This window comes from Lasioglossum baleicum, chromosome 6 (genome assembly GCF_051020765.1).
Source record: "Lasioglossum baleicum chromosome 6, iyLasBale1, whole genome shotgun sequence".
Taxonomy (NCBI): domain Eukaryota; kingdom Metazoa; phylum Arthropoda; class Insecta; order Hymenoptera; family Halictidae; genus Lasioglossum; species Lasioglossum baleicum.
In genome coordinates, this window is record NC_134934.1 from 9,758,406 (window position 1) to 9,782,601 (window position 24,196).

A 24,196-nucleotide genomic window follows, 5' to 3' on the forward strand; every position below is an offset into this window, starting at 1 on the left:
ACCCCCTCTCTGATAACCAGATTAATACGTGAAACAGTCTACGGTCTTAGTGGGGGATGTTGGAGTATGCCCATGGTGGTGGAATGGGATAGTTGAAGGGGAGAAGGCGGAGTGGGGAAAATCGACCGTTTTTGGTCGATTCTGGCAACACTAGCCTTCAGAGACCTTCTGCATCATCAAGATTTGTGTCCCCACTCTACCTTCCCCTTCCACGATCCGGCCACGTGACGCGTTCCGTCTCTGTCGTGCTTGCGTCCGGAACTGGCAAAGAGGGGCTAACTTCTTCCCCTCAATTCGTGCTCCCTCCCCTCATCTGGCAACACTGGTCGCTAATGCTCGATAGACCTATACGCACAAGTGATGCCTTACAATATTACGTTATGGCGTCTAGAAATCTCTAACTTAGATGATTTGCCTTTTGTTGCATCAACGATATAGTCGTCTATGTACGTGTACGTGTGCCTACGTGTGTCTCTCTCTCTCTCTCTCTCTCTCTCTCTCTCTCTCTCTCTCTGTCGCGTCCATTATCTCTGTTTCCTTCTCATTCACTCCGCTACTTTTTTTTTAAGTCTCAAGTATTCTGTAAAAAATTCGAATTCACACCGTTCCCAGTTTTTAAACATCGCTCTCCCCGGGATAAAAATCGCATCCTGCATCCACGTGAAAACTACTGTTGAATTTTCATGAATTTGCTGGTAAGTATTGAATTATTAAATAAATTATACAAGATGTGTTCGACTATAGGTGGCTATCCTTCGAGTTAATAATTTTACATAAAATAAGACGAACGTTCTGAAATTTTAAATCCTCCCCTACGTTAATATTTCTAAGCGTGATTACTAGACTCCGGATCTTGATGCAAAAGTTCGCGAATTAATTGCAAGACACAGGAGATAAATATAGATTTGTATTTTTCATTTAATTTCATTTCATACTCGTTTTTTTCATAAATACGTGAAATCCAGAGTCTAGTGATTACAGTGTATTGGGTCGGTAACGTAATTTGACACTCGTGACGTTCTCGGAAGTCGTTGCACAAAAAGATTCTTCGTCCATTTTCGTTCTAGTTCTGTTAAGTGTGTTTTTATTCGCAATTTCATTGATTCATCCGAAATCGAGTAATTAAATGACGATGGCAAGGGGTTAATCAATAAAATATTTTCTTATTTACTCTTTCTGGCAAAAGATCTTCGAACAAAAGGGGCAATATCTTATTCATTAAAATTCATTGCTTGAACAGAAAAATTGGGCTCTGTAATTACTTTCTTGCCAACCCAATATTATTTGTTTTCGAACTCATTCGCTGTAGAATATTTCAACGACGGAACGTCACGTTTCTTACTCGATGTTTATACCAGAGAATCAACCGGGGGCGTATTATTGATCGTTACAAAACAATGAAAACAGATCCCTCTTGAGGCATCCCTTGTTCAAGTCTGCGCCGGATTCCGATACGCAGGATGATTTCGAAACTGGAAGAAGATATAACAAGGTGTTGGAGGATTGAAGACTAAAATAAAAACTGAATGCTTTATGTTTCTCTTTATATTTTCATGTTATGCGATAATTCATATTTTTTATCATAGCGCTTGAACACTGTCTGTATTTTCTTGATCACCGTTTCTTGCTTCGGGTTTCTTCGATGTCCGTTTCAATATGGCTCTTAAAACGTAACACACGTCGATATAGGCAGTAAGCAAAGATAACGTTCGTTTGCTTGTTGAACTTGAACCAATGGGTTAGTTGTAAGCGTTTGATAACCGAATGTTGCAAGAACTATAAAAAAAGCAGGTACAAAAATCATTCGCGACCGATCATTCTAAGTTTTTCACGAGAACTCGTCATATATTCTCGGTCTCGGTGCCTTAATACTTTTATACTTGGAATATATGTATAGATGTAGAATGTAGAAGAACAGATTCACGTAAAGAAACAAAAAATAGTATCGTTTGAACAAAGAAAAATCAAGCAGTACAACCACAAGTTGCAAGACCAAATTTTATCACAGAAATATATATACGATTCCTTGAAGCCATTCAATTTTCTCCACCATTTTTACTATTCTCTATCTCTATTCGAAAAATAGTTATATCTTGTCGCAGTTTCTGGAATCATCCTGTGTACAGGCTGTTTCATAACTGGCGGGATTTACCGCTTCGTGAAAAAATAACGAGATCCTTGTTACATTTTTATAAGTTATATTTCCGCGTGTTTACATGTAACACGACTGACAATTATTTTCCCTCAAGAAATTCTTGTAAAATTATAAATTAAGAATGTTTGTAATTCGGCAGCAGGATCGTGTTAAATAAACGGAAAGATTTTTCATTTTCCACGCGCCATGAAACATCCTGTACGTGTTGTTCGTGTATCGCCGTGTACAGTGACGTCAGCGTAACGGTTAAACGACAGGCACAAAATTGAAACGGTGATAGAAGCAATTCTGACGTACACAGTAAGCGTCGGACAATGTGTTAATGTTGACGCGTCTTATGCTCTTTGTTTTAGTGAACTGTAAATCAACTTTTATCGAACTGGTTCTTCGCGTAAACTGGTCTAATAACATTACGAGTTCGCAGAAATGTCCACAGTCCGGTAAGCGCGTTTCAACTTGCTACAGTGCTGCGCAAATGTAGAGGACAGTTCATGTGCATCTCGCATACTTGAAAGAAAAGCATTACACATTTTGTGCATCCCATCTTTTCTATACTATTTCGGAAACGAATATACAATTTAAGGGGTGGATGGATAAAGGTGTCGAGTAACATTTTAGGTTAGACTTGGATATCCTCAAGAATAAAGGTGTAAACTCTCATTATTCAACTTTGCCCCCTGTTAGGAAACGTTTCTATGGTTACTTGCGGAGTTAGAGAATGGATGAACAAGCTAACAACCAATATCGGTAATATTTGTGATGAATGAAGGTGTTAAAGTCATTTACAAGCTCCTTTATCCGCTTGACACCTTTATCCATCCTCTTTATCCACCTTTACCCCTTTAATTATTTATTTGAAAAGAATATTGAAGTCTCAGAATTGCCCGTCCGCTCACCCGATCTAAATATTTATTGAAAATGTTTGGTGTGACTTAGCCGGGAATGTTGATGCATGTGGGAAGCGATACAATACTAGCAATTGACTAAAATAAAGGATAATCAAAAATTGGAACACACTGACAACCAAACCGAATAACAAAGTTATACATATCAATCCGAAAATGTTTGTTAGACGTTATACAACGGAAAAGAGGTATGTACCGCCAGATATTAATAACCCTTTGCACTCGAAACAATTTTAATTCGAGAATCAAAATCATTTCTTTCGACCCAGAACATTTTTATTCAATGTAATCTTTTTTACATTGTGCACATGAAATTAAACCAGTTTTCTCATGTAACAGTTGAGCTTTTCACAATTTATAGAAAACAGACGAATTTAATAATATTGAAACTGCTTTGAATAATGGTGTGGCCATTTTTACTGGCGCCTTACAGTCGCCATTCGAGTGCAAAGGGTTAATAGTCCATCAAAGTGCATAGTCCATCAAACATACTTACAGAGAAAGTGTCAATGTTTTATAATTTCGTCCAGGAAAAGTAGGTTCTCCACTTTTTTTCTTTAACTTTTTCACTGTGGCCCCTACTTATTTAGAATTTTGTACGTTCATTCTAGAATCAGTATCTATACAAAAGAAGGGACGTAGAAAATGTGCAATTCTTTTCTTTCATATACATATACAGGGTGTTCCAAAAATGTTCTCCGCGGCTTTGTTAGGGAGTTATTAACGGAAAGCTCGGACCAATCGGAGCGCGGTTATTGCGGGCGGATTTCTGCTCGGCCAATGCCAGTGCCAAGCTCAGCGCAAGCCACTATAGCCACGCTCGGATTGGTCCGTGTTTTTCGTTAATAACTCTTCTTAATCGGATTTTCAATAATTATGCTGCACCAAAAGACAGCATAGAAATTTTCTTTTACATTGCAATCTTAAATGATACTATTAGATGACGTTAATTGAGGGTGACTTGTTAGTTCACAATGAAAATTGCTGTTGCTATTGAAGGTTCCATTAAAAAGTGTCCAGCCATGTATGTACGATAGATTTTTCAAAATTATGCAATAATCACCGGTCGGTAATGTGTTAACAAAGCCGCGAAGAACATTTTCACCCCTTTCAAGGAAGTACACGAAATACACGAATACATGAAGTGTCTTATACTATGCTCTTGTCCACCACTGTACTTCCCGTTCCATTTTTATTCTGTGCACGCCCACCCCCGCTTCTGGAAGCATTATTAGACACGATACCCATCGGTGTTTCGATTTTGTACAATTCGAGAACGTTTTATCCTCCTGCCATCGTTTTTTCCTACTCTTTCGACTATCCTTTTCCTTCCGTCGGGAAGCGTACCGTAATAAAGTTTCGTAACAGTTACGACTGATTGTGAATCGCCCTTACGATCGGCTAAAATAAATTGCTCTGTACATTTTTATGCGAGGCTGCAAAATTTCCATTGTATCCTTTACGGCGAAACCGAATATCTAGTCTCGAATATACACACGCATTTATGTATATTATGTATATATTTATATATTTATAGTTATTCAGATTGTAGCCTGACCTTTTCAGGAAATACTCGTCTAGTCGGTCGAAATAAACAAATTGCCGAAATAATACTGGGAAGACGGCCATTCTGAAAGAACTTTATACACACGCAGCTTTCTTATTCATTTTACACAACTATACGAGAACTTGGGAATTGTTCGTTATAAGCAGAGTCGCCAGATTAAGATTGTGTCCCCACTCTACCTTCCCCTTCTACTGGCAGAGAGAGTAGCTTTTTCTCCTCGATTCGTGCTCCCTCCCCTCGTCTGGCGACTCAGATTATATGTGTGTGTTTATGGGTGATCGTGTACCTCGTGAGTTCGCAATCGAATTGTTACATGAGCTAGTGAGTGATCCACCATTTCTGGTCAAGTCCAATATTTAAGTTAAATAAAAACCAAAAAAAAAAGGCCGAATGCCACGTTGTTTGAATAATATTTGAACCCGTTGCGAGCTGTCGAAACAAATAGTGGATTGCTCATTGATAAATCGAATAAATACTGAGGTATGCAAATTACTCGCTTGTGAATATAGTCCTCTAACAATTTCTCAGCTTTTTTTGTGGGAATATTCAGAAATTATTACAAAAGTAAGCGATTGGGTTGGCAAGAAAATAATTCCGATTAATTTTTTTTGTTCAAGCAACGAACTTTGATGAATAAGATATTTTCCCTTTTGATCTTTTGCAAAACAGAATAAGTAAGAAAATATTTTATTGAATAACGTTCATCGTTTGAATAAAGAAATTCGGTTTTATCTCACCTTAAAATTATACTTTCTTGCCAACCCAATATTTCAATGACGGATTAGAAACGATAACAAAGATCTGTTATTTCCTCCGAAAAGAAAACGGCTGCATTCTCTAAATAATCATCTTCCGTTGTTCGAAATGTTTGAGTATTAACTTTATTACATCAGTTTCTTGTCATAGTGGATTTTCATCGTTTCGGTGTATCGATTCAAAGAGTTTTCTCGGAACACTATTTATATCCGTCGTGTAAACAAACTGTTGACCAGGATTTTTTTTCAGAAATCATATTCTATTTCCTTCGATCGGTAGACATATTAAGTAATGCGTATATGTACGTCGACAGAAGTTCTTGCAAAATGAACTGCGTTCACGAGGTCGAAGACAACAATTCTCTTTAATACGAGTGTAAAAATCGTATAAACATATCGATACGTTAATTATCTGCTATGTGACATATGCGTTCTCGTTTAATATCTTTACACTATCGAGAAAAATTACATAAAATACTCAACAAAGATTCGACGTTCAGTGTAAATCCGACACTGAAAAATATAACAAATAACTTTTTCACACTGTGCATCCCAATACACTGAATATCGAATCCGCGGTACGGTGAAGTACAAGGAATTGTAGCAGATTGGTTAATTAAAAGCAGAGAAATGCACGGCAGGTATTAAATCAAACAATTAGAATGTACAAACGTTGCAACTGAAACATTCTCCTTTATAAACAAAGGTTCCTATATGTTCTTCTTGTTTTTACACGATTCCCGAGTTCGCGATCGATCATTTGCACACCTCTGCAATGTGGCCCGTTCACAGCATGAGGGGAGACGCTGTTCACAGTGTCGACGACGACGCGTCGACCGTACGAAAAGAAAGCACAGAACGATATCGATGACGCAACGAAGATCAGACGTTAAAAAAACAAAAAAGAAAACGGAAAATGTAGAAAAACCTCAGTCGTCGTATTGGAAAAGAAACGCTTACGAAATGTCCATGAGTGCGAAGCGAAGGTTCCTTTATTTACAAAAGAATACTTGCTCGTTGCGCTCTAGAGATCAACTCGCAATCTTCAAGTCCCCGATACGCATTAAATCGACTCGTATTACAAACTATACTGGAGTATTCTTCGATTTGTGTCTTCCGTTACCGAGAGCCGAAACGTTCGAAATCAAAATTCAAGTTGCACGTGCGTGTTCCGATTGCAAATGATGTTCCGGTCGACGGGGGACATCTTGAAGATCGAATTCGAGACAGTGTCCGGTATACACTGTGTATACATATACAGGGTGGTCCACGCAACTTGCACACCTATAACAACTTCCAAAGTATACGTTGCACGAAAAAGTTTTGTATACAGAGGTTGCATGGTCTGAAGGGATACATTATGTAGTGTATTTATTTTTTTTTACAGATGGACGCGTAAAGGACATATGAAGGTCAACTTCATTTTTTTAAACGGAATGAGCTATTTTTTAATACATCAATCGATGCAGATGGACATTCGTTATTAAAAAGTACTAACCTATGTATGTCGAAAAGTTAGTAGTTCACGAGATATTTCGATTTAAATAACTCTAAAACACGCCATTACTATCGTACTAAGACGTTTGCGTTTACTTGCTAGTGTAAATTGAAGAGTTGAAATTGAAATTGAAAAATTGACGTTGTAAATGAAATTGAAGATTTGAAATTAAGTTGATATTGAAATTGAAGTTGAAATGGAAAAATTGATGTTGAAATTGAAATTGAAGAGTTGAAATTAACGAATTAAAATTGAAAAATTGAAGTTGAAATTGATAAACTGAAATTGAAGTTGAAACATTGAAATTGTGAAGAGTTGAAATTGAAATTGAAGGATTGCCATTGAAATTGAAGTTGAAATTGAAGTACGACGGTAACGGTGTTTTAGAGTTTTTTAAATTGAAATATCTTCTGAACTACTAACTTTTCGACATACATAGGTTAGTACTTTTTGTAACGAATGTCCAGCTGCATCGATTGATGTATTAAAAAATAGCCCATTCCATTAAAAAAAATGAAGTTGACCTTCATATGTCCTTTACGCGTCCATCTGTAAAAAAAATAAATACACTACATAATGTACCCCTTCAGATCATGCAACTTCTGTATACAAAACTCTTTCGTGCAACGCATACTTTGGAAGTTATTATAGGTGTGCAAGTTGCTTGGACCACCCTGTATGCGTGTGTGTTCTGTGTGTATGAGTGCGTACACGTGTGTGTAGGGGAACAATAAGATGCAAACAAATTCTAGGTAAACGACGACACGCACGCTTCCGATGTAACCCTAACGAGCACGTGGTCGTGGCTATGGTTTCGCGCAGCCCCGTGCGCTTTGAACACTGAAACGGACGCTCGTCCGAAATCTCTTGTCCCGATTTGCCAGAAATGAATGTATTTAGTACACGACATCGAAATGGAGCGAAGATGATATTTTGCCATGCATACGTCCGTTCGTTCGACAGTTCACGAATGGGTTGAGGCACTCACATTATCCGACCAAATGCGTTTCAACCATATAAAAGTGTGCGATCAAACAAGGTACAGGAACGCGGACGTACAAGGTGCCTCTGGGAGATCATGGCTTCTTCAAGAGAGATAATTAGGCCAGAGAGAAAACCTCGAGAGACTGTAACTGACACGTAACTTACATGTAGCCCTTCAAACAGTGTAACTTTGTCCTAAGAAGTTTTTTTGCACAACGAAAAGTAACGGAGATATTTAGGTGTTCTGTTTCTTCGGACTCACCCTGTATATGGATTATATATGGTTTCATTTCAATGTATATTTTATTACCGAACAGACTGTGAATATTGTAGTGAATATATTTATAAAAATCATGATTGACTGGAAGCCGGTACTATTAAAAATTTGACGAAGTTCAAGCGCTTCTAGTTTTATTTAAAATATTATTTAACCGGTCAGTTAGCAGTCGAATTTCTTCAGAACGTTTTTAGACCCATTTCTAGCTCTCTTAATAAAAGCATATGTATATTCCAGAGACACCGCATATGGAGAGGTATGCAAATTATTAGACTCGATGTAGTCTTTCCTCAATTTGCCAGATTTTACAAAAATATAAAAAGACTGTAGTAGCAAAGCAGAAAAGCGTTATCACATATGAGATGGTTCACAATTCGAACGTTTCGTTAGGTTACAGTTTAAAACTAATGACAAGAAAATGTGAAATAAAGTTTGATTCTCTTCTCTTTCAATTGGAAATAATTATTTTCAATATCAGCTAAGAATCATGAGTATTTATCTTCAATATCTGAACACGTATATGTTCATATCATTTATTCTGTTCTCACGCGGTAGGTAACTGTTGATTTGTGGTGAATTAACTAGAATTTTGTATAGTATTCATTGTATTTTGATTTGCTGGACAATAATCTGCACATGAAATTACCTCGAAATTTTCACGGAAAAGTGTGTAGCGAATTATATTAAACTTGTCGATTTCAACATCAAAAAACAGTATAACGTAAATATATATGGACACAGTCAACGGTGTTTATAGCAGCGTACAGATATTTTAAATAAAAATTCGTTTTCTACAGAGAAAGTTCTTATTTCGTACATTTTTAAGCATTATCATATAATTACATTTTTCATATGAAACGTAGTCGAATAATTTGCATCTCCCTGTATGTCGGCATGTACATGTCACGTTTTATACATATACGTACGAAGAGGGAGCACACAGAGATACGCGCGTGTGTTTACGTGTGTATGTTTTTTTTTCATATCGTTCGTAACGTTTTTTCGGATCGAAACGACTTGCGACTTCGGGTGCAGCGATGTTGCGATAAAAAGCACGGTGTTGGTTGGTTTGTCGGGTATCCGAGTGACTAAACAAAGGAGCAAGACCGCACGGTTCAAACTTACGTTTGCATACAAATATAAAATTAGGCTATATAAAAATTCTTTACTTGTACACGTGTGTGTTCTCCTCCGATGCGTTTATCCGTGTGTGTGTGTTATGTGGTGTGTGTGTCGCGTGTAGTTATTGTTAATTATGTCGTCGCGCGTGTACATGTGTGAGTGTGAGAGTTAACTTATTCATGATAGTCAGAGCGTACATTCGGGTTTTCAGAAAGTGACGTTTTTCTTGTTGTTGTTTTAATGAAATAAAATCGTATCTATTCTCGCCCAGAGGACGATATTGACACATCGTCCCTCGATCGCCCGCATTATCTCCATCGATAAGAGAACGTAGTTCCGGGAAAGTATTCCCATAGTCAGTTCATGGCGTCTATCCCCTAAATGCTAGCTACATCACTTACACTATAATTCTAGAATTCTTACAATAGCATACGATAAACTAGCCATCATATACCTACTAGCTCAACTTAAAAATTAATATTGTGTACTATGTACAACACTTAGAATTACACTTTTTTTCATTTTTTCCACTTAAAACCCACTTTTCACCAAGGAGAGAGAGAACAATTTGAAAGCGATCTCTCGTCAGAGAACGATGCGTATTCCACTGTTCTGCGCGTAGGCTCTGCGCGTCGAATGCGATCGCGTTTACTTGCTCGCGCATGCGCCCGCGTGTCTCCATCGCGATGAAAACGGAGAAGTAGAACTTCTCTCAAACGAAACCGACACATTTTCTCTTCTTGTTCGCACTGATGCTCTACGGTTCAGGCTACTTAAATTTCCATACACAATCACAGACTCATTCCAAAATAAAAACACGTATGCCTTTGAAGTTTCATCATTCTTTAACGATTACATATTATTCATTTATGTACAAAAAGAAGCGTCTCCGTTTGTGAATTCGGGCTAGCCTGGACGTTCCACGGGGCCGACGTCTATATCGTGAGTTTGTGGATCATCTGAGACGCAATCTCGGCGTCGATCGAAAGAATTTCTATTGAAACGCGGGAACAATACGTGATCTCTCGAAGGCTGTCAAACGCATTGAGGGTATTCAACGCATCGGAAAAAATGGGGAAATCGTTGAGAAAAATGTATTTCTTTCTGACCGACTTCGCTGTATCGTTTTTTTTTAATCTTCTTTCTTAAATTCGAATGTATTAAAAAAACACACACACACACATATACACATAACGATACGTGAAAATTCGTACAGAACATTTAATTAATTTCCATTAATCGAGTGTTTTCGCGCGGCAATGGGTTCCGGATGTCGTTTCTAAAAAAACAAAGAAAAGTAAAATTCCTTGTATCGCATTCCGAGTATGCTTGGAACGCGCCTCTCTTCCTACAAACGAGGTAGCGACATGGATTCGGGGGGGGGGGCAACAGCGTTCGATGTAGCCAGTGGCGGTAGTAGTTACATGTTCCTTTTATCATGTGTCAATATGACGATATGCAATGCGTAAAAAATATTAATTATGATTTAAAATTACGCTACGGTTACGTTCGAACGAAGACCATTTTTTTCGCGCCTATGCGTGCGGCTCATTAAAACAATGCTCTCTCTCGTAAAACGTGTTTCGATCGTTTTGCGTACTGCGCGGGGGGGGGGGGCGAGGACGGCGATTCTCTCTGGCTAAAAGTATATAACGGGGGAATACGAAATTTATAAAATAATAAACTTCACGTAAGACAAATCATCGCGTGTTATATAATCTCCGTTTGCGGATTTATGATTAAAGATGTCGTAAAAAGGGGGATACAGAGGAATGGTGGGGGTTATAGAAGGGAGGGGACGGGGGAAAAAACAAAGGGAGATATATGAACGAGATATGAAAAAGAAAAAGAAACTGAATTTCCTCAATGCGATCAAAACCTAACGATCAGTAAGGACGGCGACGGCTAACGCCCCGACAAACATTGCTAATCGTGAAACGTTCGATCGTTTTATCGACGCCTGCGTGAGAGACTCTCTCGTCGAGATAAACAAAGTGCATAAATACCCTAAGAAACTTGTCACAGCGTGTCGATCTGTACGTGGCTAAATTATTAGACTATCAATCCTCGTCAGAAAGTGGTTCGTACTGAGCGGAAAGCAACGGTGCCGGCTCGGCTTGCATTTGTTCGGACTTGGTCACGGAAGCGGAACCGGAAGTCGGGGGTGGTGGTGCTGGCGGCGGGCCGGTGTGCACTCCTAATGCACTGAATGGATAGAAGGTGGTCGTAGGAGCTGGCGCTGGTGGTTGCGGCGTTTGATTCGGCGTCCCGTCGACCATCATCTCTGCGCCAGAAGGACTCTCGATGTTCCCTCCTATCTTCTCGTCCTTCTCTCCGCTGGCAACGTTCCCTCCGTTCCTGTCGCCTGCGTTACCTCCTTTGTCGTCCTCGGATGTACGCATCACCTCGACGATCTTGTTCTTCACGTAATCCAGCGGCGAAAGATGAGGCTTGTTGGAAGGGGTTCCGGAAGTCGATGTGGCAGTGGTTGTTTCATATAAACGTCGCCCGTAATGATTGGTACCTGGTTCCGGGGGTGACACGGGCTCGACCGAGTGGAATTGTTGCTTTCCTACCAAGGACGCTGCTTGCTGATGTTGCTGCTGCTGTTGTTGTTGTTGTTGTTGCTGCTGTTGCTGCGATTGTTGCTGAGTCACGCGAATTATCTGACGCTCGTCTCCAGCTTTAACGGAATCCGACTCGTTGGCTTTTCGCCTTTTCCATTGGTCTTCCGAGATTTGGTACCTGATTACAATTATCCTATTAAAAACACTTTCTCGTGTTCAACGAATCGTTTCAATGATATTTTCACGATACTCACCCGCCGTACGATCTATAGGAGGGATGCGGAGGACCGTAATCCTTCGAGACGATGTGATCCACGTGTTCGCCGAGAGTAATCGGTTTGTTTCCACTTCCGTTACCGCTGGCGTTGCCGCTGTTGCCTCCGTTACCTTCGCCCGCAGGACTATGGGCCATTCCGTTAGGTTCTGCGGGAGCTTCCCGATGGAATCCCTGAAAAGTTTTTCATCGTGAAAAACACCTACGTTTGCGGACGAACAAAAGCGTACGAGGAGTCGCAAGAGGAGTGTTACAACGTACCTGGAAAAGACGATCACCTGGTCGTTGAGGTTGCGAGTTCCCGCTGGTGTTGTCCACGCTCTGATTAATTTGGTGAGTTATGATAGCATCTATCAGACTGGCGGCCGTCAAAGTAGACGCCGATTCGTTCTGCTGCTGGCTCGAGGGTTGACTCTGCCGGGACGACGATTGTTGCTGCTGTTGTTGCTGCTGTTGCTGTTGGGATTGTTGCGGTTGTTGGAGCCTCGAGGGTTGGGTGAATCCGCTGCTCATTAACCTGCTGGCGTCCCTGTCGAGCTGTTGTTGCTGGTCTCTGTACATTTGAGCCATATGCCTCCTCTCAGCCTCCATTCTCTGCTGTTGTTGTATATGCTGCTGAAGCTGTTGTTGTTGCTGTTGCTGCTGCATATGCATGTCTCTTTCCCTCTGCTGTTGCACGGCCAATCGATGCTCCTGGTGCTCCTTTTCTCGCTGAGCGGCGACTGCAGCCATCTGTTGGTGGATTTCCTTCTCTCTCTGCTGATGGACGGTAAGACGGTGATCGGTGTGTTGTATATCCTTTTCTCTCTGCTGCATCGATAGCCTGTGCTCGGCGTGCTGCGCATCCTTCTCTCTCTGCTGAGCCATCAGTCTGTGCTCCTGCTGCTGCTGCTGAATTTCTTTCTCTCGCTGCTGCATCCTGTACTCCTCCTTCTCGCGCAGATGAACCAAATCGCGTTCTCTCTCTCTGTCTCGTTGGTGATGGTGGGCCACCGCCATTCTGTGATCCGCTTGGTGCATGGCCAAGCGATGTTTATCTCCATAGCGGTCGGCCAGCAGCCTGTCCGCCATGGTTTTCCCGAGACCCTCGTGACTGCTGCTGACGGAGGCGGGGTGGCTGTGTGGATGGGGAACTGGAAGACTGGGTTGTTGCACGGCGACGTCCACTAAACTGGAAAAAGCTTCGAGTCCCGGTGGCGGGGGTGGATAATGCATCTGTTTCTGAGGATTATGCCTCTGGATCACTCCTTGCCGCGGTTGTGTGTGCGGCTGCGGCGGAGGCGTGCTTGTGTAATACAACGTCGACGGCGGCTCGTTCTTGTTGCCTCCCTCCGACGTGGTTCCGCTCCGGCTACGCGCGTGCATTTGTTGGCTGGTTATATAGTCGTTCATGATGATCTGTCGCGAGGATAACTGTTGCTCCATCGTGTAGCTGGGCGGTCGAGCGGAATAAGAATTGTATTGATTGCTATGCGTCACTACCACCGTCGCGGTTCCTGTTTGACTCTGGCCCTGTCCAGGAATGTTGCCTGTCGTCACGGGCGAATGTCGGATAGTTCTGTGATAGTCGTACATAGGTGCTCGCTTGTCCACCGCGAACGGATGAACCGGCGTGCCTTGAGTTATCGAACCCGTCTCTTTAGGTCCTTGATTACTGGGAGCATTCACTGCGCTCGCGCCGCTGGCGACGCTCGACGTGCCTGCAGCGCTGCCGGGATTCCCTGGCGGCGTCATTTGCCTGAGAAGACCGTCGTAACGGGCGCTGGACACCGGTGTACCGTGCGTGATCGAGCCACTCTTGTGCCCAGGTGTTCCTATGGTGCTCAATTTAGGCGACAATTTCGGATGTGGCGGCGGCACGGCGACCTTGTTCATTTTCGGTGTGAGAGGTGCTTGAGGCCGCGGCGAAGAAGCATAAACCAATGGACTCTTCGCGCCGCGGCTTTGCTCCGGATGAGCGTGAGGGTGGTAGTAAGCACCCGGAGGTGGCTCTGGCCGATAAAGCGCAACCGTCGGTGGCTTATGAAGCGGTTGCAAGGAATGATTGTAATCTTGTTGTTGTCTTGGTTTCTTAATACTCAAATCGAGGGTGCCTTCTGTCTCTCGGAGCGCTTGTTGAACTTGCATCACGATCAACCCTTCCTTTGGAATCAGATCCGAGGACGAGGACTGACTGGTCGATGCCGCTGGAGGACAGGGGGTGATTGTTGCTTGCATTTGGCCTGGAATAATTTGAAGATACAGTTCATTTTCTCGCGGATTAAACACGAAGAACCTACTTAACGCGTCGATCACTATCCTAACTGTTCTAGCTTGAGAATATAACGACTGAGAATAGTTTTTAAATTTATAATATTTAATTCTATAATTTTGACGAGCATTTTTACTCTGGATGTACATATCTATTCATTACGTTACTATCAGATTCTTAACCTTTACGATATCGGGGGTTTTTATATTCGGTGTTTCAAGCATGAACCAAGGTGTTGAGTACACTAGCAAATATTAATTTTGCATTAAGCTACACTCCTCAGAAGAATTAAGGGATCACTTCTGCGAACCCGAAAAATTGCCCCCGCTTTACGCGATCATAACTCTGTCAAAAATTCTGAAATCTGAAACTAGAGGTTTCAGGCTTTGAAACCATTGTTTAACGATTTCGGTACAGCAATTTTTCGGGTTCGCAGAAGTGATCTCTTAATTCTTTTGAGGAGTGTAGTTATCCTATTGTGTAAAAATTTATTTACGTTGGAGTGATATAAAGTTCCACGTAATCAGTTATGTAGAAAGTGGAGTGCGAGTAACTCAAGGTTATGGCATGGCAGTGAACGTGATGAACAACGTGTTCATCTTCATTCGACTCACCAAGTTGTTGAGGACTAGGTGCGGAACGATGCGCGTGATGTGGACCCGACACCACCGACAGAGTTGCCAGATTCGAGTCCCTGGACATGGTCGTGTTCGCCATGGAGCTTGACGGCTTGTATTCCCTGACGAAAGTGATGTCGTTCCGATGATCCGTCTTCAGTATGCTGGATATCGTTGGCGTCCCCGAATTGACCGGCACCGAGGAACCGCCGGTGCCGGCTGGGCTGTTGGGGTTGCGTTTCAGCTGCATCTCGATGACGCCAAGCATAAGATCTTTAACGGTGAGCGGGTTCGAGTTGCTCGTGGTCGACGGAGGCGAATGCGAAGCAGGCGGCAATTGCTGGTGTGGCTGTGGATGTTGTTGTTGAAGCGGCGTAGCGTTGTTAGCGGTAGTTAATGTCACAACGACGCTGCTATTATCTAAATCGGCACCTCCCTGACCCTCGTCCGCCGTCTCCTGAAACAATCATCGAACCTCTATCAGACGGCCCTATCAAGATACAAACTTTCGTCTTATTTAACATGTCGAAAAGGAAACGAGCCACCCCCAACGGGTTCGGATAATGTTCAAAATAATGCAAGGCCTTTTCGCATCCTTCTCCTCAGTCTGAGAGGCGAAAGGTAAACTTGGTCTTACCGTGGCCGAGCTGTCGTAGTCTTCTCTAGTGCCAGCCGAAGCAGCGTTGCTACCTCCGCTGGTGGAAGACTGTTGCGACGAACCTATGCTCACCGGTGGCACTAATGATACCACAGCGATGTCAGCCAGCTTGTCGCCAAGCTTCTGATCCGTCGATCGTGAGAAAGACATAGGCAAAGTCGTAGAAGAACCCGGTGTTCCTGGCGTTCCGCTCGACATATTGTTCGCTGGACTACCCGCGCTGGCCGTATCGCTCGAGTCGTGAACCTACAAATGAAAGTAACTACTTAAAAACTCTTCAACTTATATTGGGCTTAGCAGACGAGTCCGTTCGCGTTTCTTTACAAGAACGTTGCTACATGTACAGTAAGCAGCATAACTGATCCAATAACCACAAGTTTTGTACAAATCATTATTTATTGCTAGGAATATAGAAGAATAACAAAAAATCAACATTATAATTATTTTTATCATAGTTGGAAGTAACTGAAGAAATTTTTTTCAATAATTAATGTCTCCTCGTTTAGCAATGACAACAAAAATAGATTGACTCGGTTTTGCACCACGTCCAATACTTAATCCAATAATGTCCAATAATGTTGATTTTTTGTTATTCTTCTATATTCCTAGCAATAAATAATGATTTATACAGAGAACTTGTGGTTATTGGTTCAGTTTCGCTCCTTACTGTATATTACTTTTGCATAAAAAAAAGGATATCACGCGGTCCCCACAAGTGTCTCCCTGTCGTCTTCCGACGGACGATCAGCACAGGTACCCCTAGCACGCTATGGTTACTAAGGTAAGAGTTGGTCTTACCTTACAGCACCCCGCTTCGAAACGCTTTGTGCTTGAAAAACTTGGCAACTGGAGTATAACTAGAAAAATCAGTGAACACGAACCGCTAGCTCGTCGCAGCTGCTCGTACTGCTACCGCTCTCCTCTTCGTCCGTCAAGCAAGGTCTCCTTTCCTCGCCCAACGACTGATAATACTCGGCGACCATTTGGTCCAAGCTCTGTTTCTTCCTGTACGCGAAGTAGTAGTTCTTGCATTGATGGTTCGTCTTTCCGGGTATTTGCTCGGCGACCTTCAACCAGTTGGTGCCATGTTCTCTGAGCGCTCTCCTGAGCTGCTCAAGCTCTTCGTCTGTCCATTGCCGGGCCATGGAATCGGCCGTGTTCTCAGCGACCTCGGCGCTGCCGGTTAGATGGGGTGCCAGACGTCTCGATATTCGGTTGAAGCAGGCTGAACAGCACTTGGTCGCGTTGCTAGGTATTTCTGTAAGAAGAGAACGAATTAGACGATTGCTTCGAGGAAGATCGCGGAACTTTTCTGCAGAAATAATGTTGGAACACTCACGGAACTCCTGGATAATCGGGTCACGAATCTCGGCGGGTAGATCGAGCCATTTGGCGGGCAACGCTCTTAGCCGTTTCACTCTGGTCTTCGAGCTGGCGTTGTTCACGTTCGGGCAACCTGGCAGAGGACACGAGGTGTAGCGTCCCCTGACCGCTTTGCACCTACAGGTGTTACAGACACGGGCACCGGGCGCCACCTGATCCTCTCGCAGCCCGTACTGGCCTGCCTGACTCCTTGGCAGAGCTCGGCTTTGCGCGCTACCCTCGACCACGTTTTGGCAGACCGTGCAGGCGTGGGGTCCGATCTGTCTGCTACCTTCTGCAACGAAAAGAGACATACGTCCAGTTAGTTGATGATAGAGATGTTACTTGTTTAAGATCTCGGATAGAAAAACAATTATCCGGGCACCCTGGTATATCATACAGAGTTGTGCAGAATTACAATTGAATTACTCGAGAATTAAAATTACAAAGTAATTGAATTAGATTGTAATTCAGTTATATTGTAATTTATAGTTCAGATCTTCATTCAATTAAATTACAATGTAATTCGTAATTGCAATGGGGTACAATTATAAAGTACTTCATAATTAAATTCCATAAAATAGCGTTACGTATTATGAACGAGGACGAGGAATAGAAACTACGCCGCGCAGACACTAAACAAGTATGTATATGAAAGAAAAACATAAAAATATATGGCACTTCTTCAAAGTTCTGGGCTATAATTTGGATAGTTGTATTTCAATTATATTGTATTTTAAATATATTATATTTCAATTATATTGTGTAATTCAATTATACAGTGGCCGAAATTTCTATAAAGTCACTGTGTTTTGTGCCCGTGCGAAATCAATACGGGCCGGTTTATGTACTTCTTTAAGGCCTGGTTTACGTTGTATTTTTGTCCAGAAGAATTTAAAAGTTGTTGCACACGTCTTGTTGTTACCGGGAGCTCCAATTCAGCTCGAAATTGTGCTGCATTTTTCCTTTCCTTAGCTGCAGACCTCATTAATATTGAATGTTGTCTCTTTGACTATTTTTTATTACTACCTTTAAGATGATTTTTTCCGTAATTTTCACGTAAATTGATATAATTATTAATCACAGTACATGACCGATTAGTTTTCTTAGCAATTGCGCGATTAGAGCAGCCCATATCTTTATAAGCATCGATCGATGCTTTTTCTTCACTTGTTAGTACTTTTCCTCTCGGCATTCTCATACACGTGAATGAAATTATAACAAACAGGATTTTTGCGAGTTCTACAACTAATACTTTTAGAATATTCGCAGTTTTCCGTAGTTCTCTGCTCAGAATACAGAGAAACACTAAGTGACTTTATAGAAACTTCGCACTTGTGTTCTGCATCACACAGAAAAAAAATCAGAACGAACGTAAATAGTAAACATAGCGGTCTAGAGTACGCAGTCCCTCTATCCGAGTGTCTACAAGGCACAAGACCAGATACGATAAATCAACACAAATGATGATATTTTTAAAATATCTATGAAAAAGGAGATGACTTTATAGAAATTTCGGCCACTGTATTAAACTTCATGGAGTTAAAACTGATGGGAAATGAAAAGGGGGATATTTTATTTATTTATTATATTATTTATTTATATTATATTTATTTAGGTTGTAGATTATTTATTCATACAAATACCTTGACAAACACATTATTGCATATAGAGGCAACTCATTTTGATGAGGTTAATAGTATTTAATGTATTGCATTTAGTAAAATTTAACTTGTTACATTAAAATTTTTAATTTTTTTGTCATTATTGGGTTACGGGGAGGCGCAAGTTAGACACTTGCCACAGGCGGTTCATACCCTCGTTACGGCACTGTACATATGTACGACGCGACATACATATAGACAGAACACGTCACGTGATCAGTCCGTGGCGGAAGTGTGGGGAATAGCGTCGTAGAAGGGGAAGGTAGAGTGGGGACACAAATCTTAATCTGGCGACTCTCTGCCTCTGCTGAAACTGTCGCTCGGCAGACTCGACGATACTTGCACTAGTCAACGACACTGCAAAGGGGAACAAATGCGACAGTTGAGAAATCTGATGAGCATATTTTTGCTTATCATCTTCGCGATCGAGTTAAGCGTACGGAGTTAATCATGACGGAGAAGGAACTCGAGCGAAAACATGAGAACCCCGTCGGTATACAGGAGCACGCCCCAAACCCACCCCTCGCAACACTGAAAAAGGATGGAAGAACGGAATACGAGAGGGGCGGGGTGGGGGGCAGATGGGAGGAGAGTTAGCGCACGGAAACGGAGCGAGAAACAGAATAATTACCGAGACTTTGCTGGTTAACTAATTAAGGGTGGCCAATTAAAAAGTTCTCTCGCCCACACTCGCAAACATTGGCGCAGAGAGGTAAGAGACATGGTAAAATCGCTTTGATGGTTTTACCCGCGCGATGCCGGACCGGCCCACAGCCTGAAAAATTTAAGTTTATTCTCCTGACAATTATCGCGAATCGCGGCCTCATTTACTGAGTAGTCGACCGAGTAAAAAGCCGTTTCGAACTAGAGAAAACTATTCAAATATGCACGGGTTACAGCGGCGCGTCGATATTAAAAAGCCTTTCTCATGGTCGGAGAGCGTCCAGTTTTTTTAATGTTCGTTCTCGGCGAAATATTTTTCAACCATTTTGTCTCCTTACTGAAAATTCTCTCGTTTCGAAATTAAATAAGTAGTGTTGTCTTCGACACGTGAAATAAAGCAAATGTAAGGACGTGACCCTACGCAATTTCTTTTATTGGCCAATTTTAAATTGAACAAAGCATCGGCATTTTTTAAGATATCAGATATTAACTAGTTATAATCAGACCAATCGACTTCCATTTCTCTGTAAGGCTAGAAAAATCAACTATCTCTTATTTACATCTCCGAATGGAATAGCGGAAAATTTTCCGCGCGTTCGCCAATTCGTGTATGCTGATCTCTTCATACGATAATCTCCGGAGAGCTGTCAGGTTGCTCCTCTGTCTTTCGAAGCACGCGGAGAGAATTATTGTTGACGCCAAAACGCCGATTGTATTGGCCGGATATGACCAAGAGAAACGGAAGGGACCCCGGAGGAAGAATCGTGTGCCGAGCAATCATATAAACGCCATACGCGAACGTTCGCGACACTGATTGGCAGGTAATCCCCGGAGCAAGAGAAATTGCCTCCAATAATATAACCGACCGCGCCGCTCGCGGACCTGCCACCAGGACTAATTTTATGCTACTTGTCCGAAACTGGACGGATTAATTGACCGAAAGGGGTAGAGTCACCCCATCGTCCGGTTCGACCGTTTTCAATTATTGATGCGCAAACGTTGGACGATTTTCCTATGTTTTGCCAAACGATGTCGAGGTCAGCGTCGCGCAAAGTGCACATCGGGATGGACCTTATTTGTCGGGCGATGAATATTTTTCCGGAACACCGACTAGGATTGTGCTCTTCGATAAAATGATCACATTGATCAACAATCTCAACCCCCTCAGTTGGTATGAGATCGGACGAGTCACGAAAGGGTAAAATATCCACTGGAAAGGTAATTGATTGATTTGACTTGTAAATTATAGAATAACAAATCTGAGATTCGTCACTTTCTATTAAGAGTTTGCGAGAACCCAAAAATGTAGGGATCTCGATGGTCGGGACGGGTCGGGGAAACATCGGGACGAGATTCCACAAACTTGGAATTGATAAAAAAAACTTTTTAAAAACCACGCTTATATTAAAATGCACTAAAAAGAAGAAAATAATTTTGTTAGACATTGGTGACTATAAATAAAAGCGTGGGGCGCTAAACTATATTGACGTAATCTTCGCGTGGGCGCTCCACGCTTTTATTTATAGTGACTAATGTCTAAAAAAATTATTTTCTCCTTTCTAGTGCATTTTAATATAACCGTGGTTTTTAAAAAGTTTGTTTTTATATATATTTTCTACTTTTTAGTGGAGTAGGGAGCGCTGGCGCGCGGAGTGGGGATCGCTGAACGCGATCACGTACTACCGAGCGTCGCGCGACGAGTTGTAACGGTTAATATTAAAAAATTTTCTCCTGAACGCACAGTTTTCTTTTTAAATTTGTTTATTAATATTGCATTGTAATCCAGAGTTCTCAGCTACGTTTAAAGTTTCAAGTCTCTAGCTCATCGGGAAGTGGTTTAACATTCAATTAAAAGATTTGACGCATACAACGACAACTCGGCAAGCTAATATAAGCGTGCTAAAAAGGGCGGAAGACCAAGGCGACAGCCAGCGGGATACATAATCGTCGATGGCGCGGAACAAAATCGCGCAAAGTATTCCACAAGCTGTAATGCCCACGGGGAAAGGGAACACTGGCGACGTTTCCGTGGAAGCTACTTTTTCTCGGTTGTGTGTCGCGCTGTGCGGAGACATGCAGGACAAATGCCATCAAATTGGAAGAGCGCTCCTTGTCCCTTGTTCGAGCGATTAACCGTCGCAAAGGGGACGAAAAAAGGAGAGAAGAAATCGGTGTCGGCGCGGGGGACATTAGCTATGTGCTAATTAAGTCGGCTCGAAACGGACGACAACGGTTATACGTATATACCTTGCACATTTCACAAAAGGTATCGCGAGAGAGATCCTCCTCTCGCGCACCCTTTCTCCGACGACCCACTGCTTTCTCCACCCTTCGCTCCGCCTCCAATTTTCTCCTCTACAATGCAAACTCTCGATCGGTAACTGGTGATACAACCAAAACGGGCGTGATTCTACCTTAACCCTCATACGTTCCTCGAAAATAGTCGCATAAGTGATTCTGGTATAATAATTCACCAATTTCTGCTCTACCCTTCAGATCAACAAATTATCTTTCGTTTATAGTACTCCCTCTGTTTCGTGATAATAGTAGCCAGTTCTTATTTCTGATCTTGTATGAATTTGTAAGTCATTACTAGACTGCGGATCTTTATGCAAAATAAAAATGTTTTAGGAATAACATAAAAGTAGATTTCATCCCTTAACGAATTTGTTACATTAAAAGCAATATTACAACGTTCTTGAATTATTTAAACCTTTTACTGTTTTGTATTTCAACGTTCGTTACATGTGAGTGAATTCGTCTTGACCCACGCTTTCGTATGACAGCGACAGTAAATCTACCAAGTACAAAACGCATAAACGTGTGTAAACACATAGAAGCGAGAAGATTGAATTTACTTAAACGTTCCACCATTTCCATAACAATAAATGCTTGAATCAGTGATTGAATTGTTTCGAGTGATATCGCGTAATCAATTCTTGTCAAGTGTTGTCACGAACTTTGCCTATTGAATTTTTATCGAGTATCGGGAACGTTATTTCTTTGCAGTATCATCGAATCGAGCATTACTTCGTTAACTTTGTGCGAGTAACGTGTCAGCATAAATTAAATAAATCGAGTTGCACTCCGCGGGATTGCCAATTAAGGATTCAGCAAATAACTATCATTTCACGTTTCATAAAACAAACAAGGATGGGCTGATGCACAATGCAATGTTAGCCTATTAAAAAAAATATATTTCACTTTTCCCTGCCGAAAAAATATTTTAATCATCGGATTTAGCATTTACACAATTTTCATGTCTTTCTCGTTTCTCTGATCGACAGAGTGAGAAACACAGAAACATACTGTTTGTATCATCATTGTATTTATACTTTTACGTCGATGCATTAAAGTAAATACATGGAAAATATTTTCTATATGCGTGAACTTAAAATCATTGGAGCCATTTTGTTCTTAATTGCTTGCAGCATAACTTGTTTTCTTTTTCATCTTATTATTACAAATGGGTTGATATTCAACTGAAATAAAACAATTGGTTTCGACCGGCGGATGAAATTAGAAAAATAGTTATAATTCGTAGTAATTAGGTTAACCTAAAAATTGAAAGATGTGTCAAAACAAATGACAGATGTCATGAAACATTGATTTTGATTGAAGGCTTCGTAATTTCGCGCTACAACATATCGATGAGTGATCGAAATGAACTTGTCTCATCGATAACTGCTTTGAGCAATCGAAACAGTTTTTCTTCATCGATAACAGTTATAAGTTAATCAATTTGTTTCTTTATATTTCGTGTACATTATCTTAAATTTCAATAATAATCAGCTTTTTATTGAAGATTTTTATCGTAGAAAATTGTAGAACAACTTATTTTTTTTCCGTGGACAAATAAAGCAGCCGCTATTGTAAAGCATAACTCGAACTATCACGGTAATTAGTGATTCCGCGTCGGGTTAAATTAATCGAGGCTTCTTTCCGCTCGTAATTCCAATGAACAACCGGCGCGCTCGGAATCAAAGAGAATATTTTATTAAGGCGGAGACACGGGATACCTGTGGGGGATATGTGCGCACTAACGTTAGCTAGTTGGTCCAACCCATTAGCTGACCCTTGGCTCATTCAATAGACGTTCGAATCATTCCGTAATCGGGTTGCTGCGTCGGAGAGGGAGAACAAGGGAGAGAAATGTATTCACCGCTGTATTGTTTTGCATTTCGCATCTGAATTGAATAATTTCAGTAATCCTGTCGACTCGACTCCTCCGAGGTCGAATTCTACAGGATAATCCGCGATCAGAGTAGTCTACGAGAAATTGATTTTATACTCATGAATTAAACATTGAAAATCTGGAATAAAATTAGTTTCAGTGACGCTTTCACTTCGAGAATATCCGAAGATTTCTTTGGCAACGATCACGTTATGTCAGCAACATTTAGTTCGTGTTATGTAATCAAGCAGAAAAGGTATTCGAGCTCTCTTAATAATTACAGAAATTAATATACTCCCTCTGTATCATAATAATAGTAGCAAGTGAACATTTAAACGGGAATTATTGGCGAACGCAGCTCTGTAAGTTATGTTGTAGCGGGAAATTGCGAAGCCTTCAATCAAAATCAATATTTCATGACATCTGTCATTTGTTTTGACACATCTTTCAATTTTTAGGTTAACGTAATTATTACGAATTATAACTATTGGGTTGGCAAATAAGTTCGTTCGATTTTTGCGATTTATTCCAGCCTAAAAAAGCCGGAGAACTTATTTGCCGACCCAATAGTTTTCTAATTTCATCCACTGATCGGAATCAATCGTTTTATTTCAGTTGAATATCAACCCATTGTAATAGTAAGATGAAAAAAAAACAAGTTATGCTGGAAGCAATGAAGAACGATGGCTCTAATAATTTTAAA

The 24,196-nt window shown here is 41.3% G+C and overlaps 1 protein-coding gene across 11 annotated transcripts in view; it reads right to left on the minus strand.

The window, feature by feature from the left end:
* Positions 1–467: 467 nt before the first annotated feature.
* The window catches only part of Smr (nuclear receptor corepressor smrter), a 66,628-nt gene continuing 42,899 nt past the window's right edge, over positions 468–24,196 (minus strand). For 10 of the 11 annotated variants that reach the window (XM_076426042.1, XM_076426037.1, XM_076426036.1 and 7 more), the window contains 7 exons: positions 16,970–17,287; positions 16,512–16,888; positions 15,610–15,876; positions 14,970–15,429; positions 12,366–14,326; positions 12,085–12,278; positions 468–12,008 (listed from right to left, as the gene is read on the minus strand). In XM_076426042.1, coding sequence (XP_076282157.1) covers positions 11,324–12,008; positions 12,085–12,278; positions 12,366–14,326; positions 14,970–15,429; positions 15,610–15,876; positions 16,512–16,888; positions 16,970–17,287 — 4,262 coding nt within the window. In that variant the 3' untranslated portion in view covers positions 468–11,323. The remainder of the gene's footprint in view (positions 12,009–12,084; positions 12,279–12,365; positions 14,327–14,969; positions 15,430–15,609; positions 15,877–16,511; positions 16,889–16,969; positions 17,288–24,196) is intronic. The other variant, XM_076426040.1, reaches the window with a different exon arrangement.